This window comes from Penaeus vannamei, unplaced genomic scaffold, assembly GCF_042767895.1.
Source record: "Penaeus vannamei isolate JL-2024 unplaced genomic scaffold, ASM4276789v1 unanchor2162, whole genome shotgun sequence".
NCBI classification, from domain to species: Eukaryota; Metazoa; Arthropoda; class Malacostraca; order Decapoda; family Penaeidae; genus Penaeus; species Penaeus vannamei.
Genome location: NW_027215153.1, coordinates 1 through 6089, shown reverse-complemented (window position 1 = coordinate 6089; position 6089 = coordinate 1). Strand labels below are relative to the sequence as shown.

At 52.6% G+C, this 6089-nt stretch overlaps 1 protein-coding gene across 1 annotated transcript; it reads left to right on the top strand.

Moving 5' to 3' along the window:
* Positions 1 to 3800: 3800 nt before the first annotated feature.
* On the top strand, positions 3801 to 4427 carry LOC138861174 (probable serine/threonine-protein kinase fhkB; the record flags this gene model as incomplete). The annotated part of the gene is made up of 1 exon (XM_070120057.1): positions 3801 to 4427. A coding segment is annotated over one exon (627 nt), but the record flags the coding sequence as incomplete, so codon positions are not given.
* Between the last annotated feature and the right edge of the window lie 1662 nt (positions 4428 to 6089).

The window sequence follows — 6089 nt, the reverse complement described above, 5'->3', positions numbered from 1 at the left end:
TATATATATATATATGTATATATGTACAGAGAGAGAGAGAGAGAGAGAGAGAGAGAGAGGGAGAGAGAGACAGACAGACAGACAAAGAGAGAAGGAGGGAGAGGGAGAAGGGGGTAAAAATAATTCCATAATTACACACTTTAAACCTTAAAAACTCTTGCCCAGTGGGAGAAAAAACGACATCCGGGTACCTCCTTTTTGCCCTTTATGACAAAAAAAAAAAAAAAAAAAAAAAAAAAAAAAAAAAAACACACCAGCCAAGTTAAGTTCCATCTTTTTGGTAACTTTCAGCATGAGTATTTCATTACCCAAGAATACCCAGGTAGATCTGATAGCCTTTTCTGACCCGGGTATTTTGTACCTGAGGCTGGGGTGCAGGGATAGGTCGGAGGGAGAGGGAGAGGGGGGGGTGAGGGAGAGGGGGGTGGGTGATGTGGTGAGCTAGACTGAGGGGGGGGGGAGGTGGAGGGTGATATGGTGAGCTAGACTGAGGGGGGGGGTGGAGGGAAGAGTGGGAAGGGGGGGTGATGTAGTGAGCTAGACTGAGGGGGGTGGGGTGGTGGGGGAAGGGGTGATGTGGTGAGCTAGACTGAGGGGGGGGGTGGAGGGAGGGGGGAAGGGGTGGGGGTGATGTGATGAACTAGACGGGGGGGAGGTAGAGGGAGGGGGAGGGGGAGAAGGGGTGGGGGTGATGTGATGAGCTAGACGAGGGTGAGGTGGAGGGAGGGGGAGGGGGAGAAGGGGTGGGGGTGATGTGATGAACTAGATGATGGTGAGGTGGAGGGAGGGTGAGGGGTGGGGGGTTGAGGGGTGATGGTGATGGTTTGTGGTGACGAGCTCTGTGGTAACGTGGTGGTTCGCGGTGCGTTGGTTTGTGATGTATGGTGTGCGTGTGTTGTGTTATGGTGCCGAGGTGTGGCGCTCGTAAATTCAGATCGTAATCACTACCATCATTTCGAATACTTTATCATATCTAAAAAAACATAAAAAAAATATGAAAGAGAGTGGATATTTTCACAATACAAGATGTATTTTACGAATACTTTATCATATCTAAAATAAAAAAAAAATATGAATTAGAATGAATATTTTCACAATACGAGAGATGTATTTTACGAATACTTTATCATATCTAAAATTTAAAAAAAAAATTATGAATGAGAATGGATATTTTCACAATACAAGAGATGTATTTTACGAATACTTTATCATATCTAAAATTAGAAAAAAAATATGAATGAGAATGGATATTTTCACAATACAAGATGTATTTTACGAATACTTTATCATATCTAAAATGTAAAAAAGTTATGAATGAGAATAAATATTTTCACAATACAAGAGATGTATTTGACCGGTTTCGAATACATCTTCGTTAGAGATACATGCTGTATTTCTGACCCAGATATATTCGAAACCGGTCAAATACATCTCTTTATGTTGTATTATCCATATTCATTCTTACTTTTTTTCTACAATTATCAACATGAATACGGTTTATCATATTTAAAACCATCAGGAAAGGGATTATTTTTATAAACATTCTCTCAGAAATTGTGTCTCATCTAAGTAATTTTGTTATCATTTTCATTATCATTATTATCATCATTAAAATATTAGTGTTATTACCATCGCCCTTACTTTTATTAACATTGTTTCTGTAATTATGCGTTTAATTTTTTTGTCATTTCTTATAATTATTACCAATATCAATGTTTATCAATATTATCACTCATAATGTTACTATTACTATTATTACCATAATAGGATTTATTTACGAAATAGTATAATGACTAGAATTTCTCAGAAATACAGTAATCATAAAAAAAAATAAATCAATACATGAAGTGGAACAAAAATCGGACATAGACAACAACAGGAAATAACGATATAAAAAGCAAAAATACAATAAAACCTCGACAATAATTATAGTAATTTCACCGACACAATAACACGAGTCAGTCAACCACAAACGGACAGTACGTGTACGTGGTTGGAGAAGGGTGATTGCCCGTTGCTTAATATCTTGAAGAGGTTTAGTTCGGGTGAGGAGACGGGGGGGTAGGAGGGTGGGGGGTGGGGGTTGGGGGGTGAAATAACAATAAATAAATAAACAAAAAAACAATAAATATATAAATAAAAAATAAGTAAAGGATAACAAAAATTGATTTTACTTTGTGAAAGGAGGGAGAGAGGAGGGGGAGGAAGTGAGGAAGAGTGAAATAACCAAAACGTAAGGAAGAGAGGCAGAAAGGGAGGGAGAGAAGGAAGAAATTAAAGGATAACAAAAATAAATGTCATTTTGTGAAAGGAGGGAGAGAGGAGGGGGAGGAAGTGAGGAAGAGTGAAATAACCAAAACGTAAGGAAGAGAGGCAGAAAGGGAGGGAGAGAAGGAAGAAATTAAAGGATAACAAAAATAAATGTCATTTTGTGAAAGGAGGGAGAGAGGAGGGGGAGGAAGTGAGGAAGAGTGAAATAACCAAAACGTAAGGAAGAGAGGCAGAAAGGGAGGGAGAGAAGGAAGAAATTAAAGGATAACAAAAATAAATGTCATTTTGTGAAAGGAGGGAGAGAGGAGGGGGAGGAAGTGAGGAAGAGTGAAATAACCAAAACGTAAGGAAGAGAGGCAGAAAGGGAGGGAGAGAAGGAAGAAATTAAAGGATAACAAAAATAAATGTCATTTTGTGAAAGGAGGGAGAGAGGAGGGGGAGGAAGTGAGGAAGAGTGAAATAACCAAAACGTAAGGAAGAGAGGCAGAAAGGGAGGGAGAGAAGGAAGAAATTAAAGGATAACAAAAATAAATGTCATTTTGTGAAAGGAGGGAGAGAGGAAGGGAAGGAAGGGAGGAAGAGTGAAACAACCAAAACGTAAAGAAGAGAGGCATAAAGGGAGGGAAGGGAAGGCTTATCCTACGGAGGAGAAAGGGTAAAGGAGGGGGGGAGGGGGGAGGGGGAGGGGAAGGGAGGGGAAGGGCGGGGTGGAGGGGGAGAAAAGCGGGAGGGGGAGGGGGGAGGGATGGGAAGGGCAGGGTGGAGGGGGAAGGGAGGGGAAGGGTGGGGTGGAGGGAGAGAAAAGCGGGAGGGGGAGGGGGGAGGGAGGGGAAGGGTGGGGTGGAGGGGGAGAAAAGCGGGAGGGCGAGGGGGGAGGGAGGGGAAGGGCGGGGTAGTGGGGGAGAAAAGCGGGAGGGGGTATGGGGGAGGGAGGGGAAGGGCGGGGTGGAGGGGGAGAAAAGCGGGAGGGGGTATGGGGGAGGGAGGGCAAGGGTGGAGTGGAGGGGGAGAAAAGCGGGAGGGGGAGGGGGAGGAGGAGGGGAAGGGTGGGGTGGAGGGGGAGAAAAGCGGGAGGGGGAGGGGGGAGGGAGGAGGGAGGGGAAAGGCGGGGTGGTGGGGGAGAAAAGCAGGAGGGGGAGGGGGGAGGGAGGGGAAGGGTGGGGTGGAGGGGGAGAAAAGCGGGAGGAGAGGGGAGGGAGGGGAAGTGTGGGGTGGAGGGGGAGAAAAGCGGGGGGGGTATGGGGGAGGGGTTATATGGCAGAGGTCTAAGGGTGGAGAACACACGTGTCGTGAAGGAGAGAGCGGGGAGAAAGGGAGGGGTGGGGGCGGGGGTGGGGGAGTGGGATGGGGGGTAGGGAACGGGAGGGTACAATAGACGATCCTGATATGGGCATATATGGGGAGGGAGGGGGAGGAGGGGGGCGGGGGGGGGGGTGAGAAAGAGAGGAGAGAAGGGGCGTCATGTGTTTTGTTTCTTCATGCTCTCCATCTTTCTAATTGATTCACCTGTTCTTTCTTTCGTCTTTAAGCGTCTCATTCGCACACGGGGCATTAGTCAGATTTATTCGCCTTTCGAGGCCCACGCCCACTCTCGCGACCACGCCCACAATCACAACCACAACCACGACCATAAATACGACCACAAATACGACCACAACCACGACCACTCTCGCGACCACGCCCACAACCGCGACCACGACCACAACCACAACCGCGACCACAACCACAAATACGACCACGACCACAACCGCGACCACGACCACAATCACGACCACAATCACGACCACGACCACGACCACAATCACAATCACAACCACGCCCACAATCACAACTACGACCACACTCACAACCACGCCCACAACCACGACTACAACCACAACCACGCCCACAATCACGACCACAACCACGACCACTCCCACAACCACGACCACAATCACGCCCACAACCTCGACCACAACTACACCCACAACCACAACCACTCCCACACCCACAACCACGCCCACAACCACAACCACCACCAAGACCACAATCACGCCCACAACCACAACCCCGACCACAACCCCCACCACAACCTAATCCACAAACAGAGCACTGCCTGCTCTCTGCTCTTTAATAACCTCCCAACCAACGAGAGTCTTAGTTCCGTGCGCTTATGACTCTCTCCCGCTGGTCGTTGGGGCGCATCTCTCCCGCTGGTCGTTGGGGCGCATCTCTCCCGCTGGTCGTTGGGGCGCATCTCTCCCGCTGGTCATTGGGGCGCATCTCTCCCGCTGGTCATTGGGGCGCATCTCTCCCGCTGGTCATTGGGGCGCATCTCTCCCGCTGGTCGTTGGGGCGCATCTCTCCCGCTGGTCATTGGGGCGCATCTCTCCCGCTGGTCGTTGGGGCGCATCTCTCCCGCTGGTCATTGGGGCGCATCTCTCCCGCTGGTCGTTGGGGCGCATCTCTCCCGCTGGTCGTTGGGGCGCATCTCTCCCGCTGGTCATTGGGGCGCATCTCTCCCGCTGGTCGTTGGGGCGCATCTCTCCCGCTGGTCGTTGGGGCGCATCTCTCCCGCTGGTCATTGGGGCGCATCTCTCCCGCTGGTCATTGGGGCGCATCTCTCCCGCTGGTCGTTGGGGCGCATCTCTCCCGCTGGTCGTTGGGGCGCATCTCTCCCGCTGGTCGTTGGGGCGCATCTCTCCCGCTGGTCGTTGGGGCGCATCTCTCCCGCTGGTCGTTGGGGCGCATCTCTCCCGCTGGTCGTTGGGGCGCATCTCTCCCGCTGGTCGTTGGGGCGCATCTCTCCCGCTGGTCGTTGGGGCGCATCTCTCCCGCTGGTCGTTGGGGCGCATCTCTCCCGCTGGTCGTTGGGGCGCATCTCTCCCGCTGGTCATTGGGGCGCATCTCTCCCGCTGGTCATTGGGGCGCATCTCTCCCGCTGGTCATTGGGGCGCATCTCTCCCGCTGGTCGTTGGGGCGCATCTCTCCCGCTGGTCGTTGGGGCGCATCTCTCCCGCTGGTCGTTGGGGCGCATCTCTCCCGCTGGTCATTGGGGCGCATCTCTCCCGCTGGTCATTGGGGCGCATCTCTCCCGCTGGTCATTGGGGCGCATCTCTCCCGCTGGTCGTTGGGGCGCATCTCTCCCGCTGGTCGTTGGGGCGCATCTCTCCCGCTGGTCGTTGGGGCGCATCTCTCCCGCTGGTCATTGGGGCGCATCTCTCCCGCTGGTCATTGGGGCGCATCTCTCCCGCTGGTCATTGGGGCGCATCTCTCCCGCTGGTCATTGGGGCGCATCTCTCCCGCTGGTCGTTGGGGCGCATCTCTCCCGCTGGTCATTGGGGCGCATCTCTCCCGCTGGTCATTGGGGCGCATCTCTCCCGCTGGTCATTGGGGCGCATCTCTCCCGCTGGTCGTTGGGGCGCATCTCTCCCGCTGGTCGTTGGGGCGCATCTCTCCCGCTGGTCATTGGGGCGCATCTCTCCCGCTGGTCATTGGGGCGCATCTCTCCCGCTGGTCATTGGGGCGCATCTCTCCCGCTGGTCGTTGGGGCGCATCTCTCCCGCTGGTCGTTGGGGCGCATCTCTCCCGCTGGTCGTTGGGGCGCATCTCCCCCGCTGGTCATTGGGGCGCATTTCTCCCGCTGGTCATTGGGGCGCATTCGGCATGCAGCGGCGCGCCCCAAGAGCCGTGGCCAGGTGCCCCGGGTAGCGGCGACGCCCTCGGGGTCTCCTGCGGTAGGGTCATGCGAAGAGGGGCGCGGAGGCCAGGCAGAGAGGGAGAAAGGCTTGGGGAACGAAGATTGGGTGTGGGGGTGTGGGTGTGTGTGGTGGGGGGGG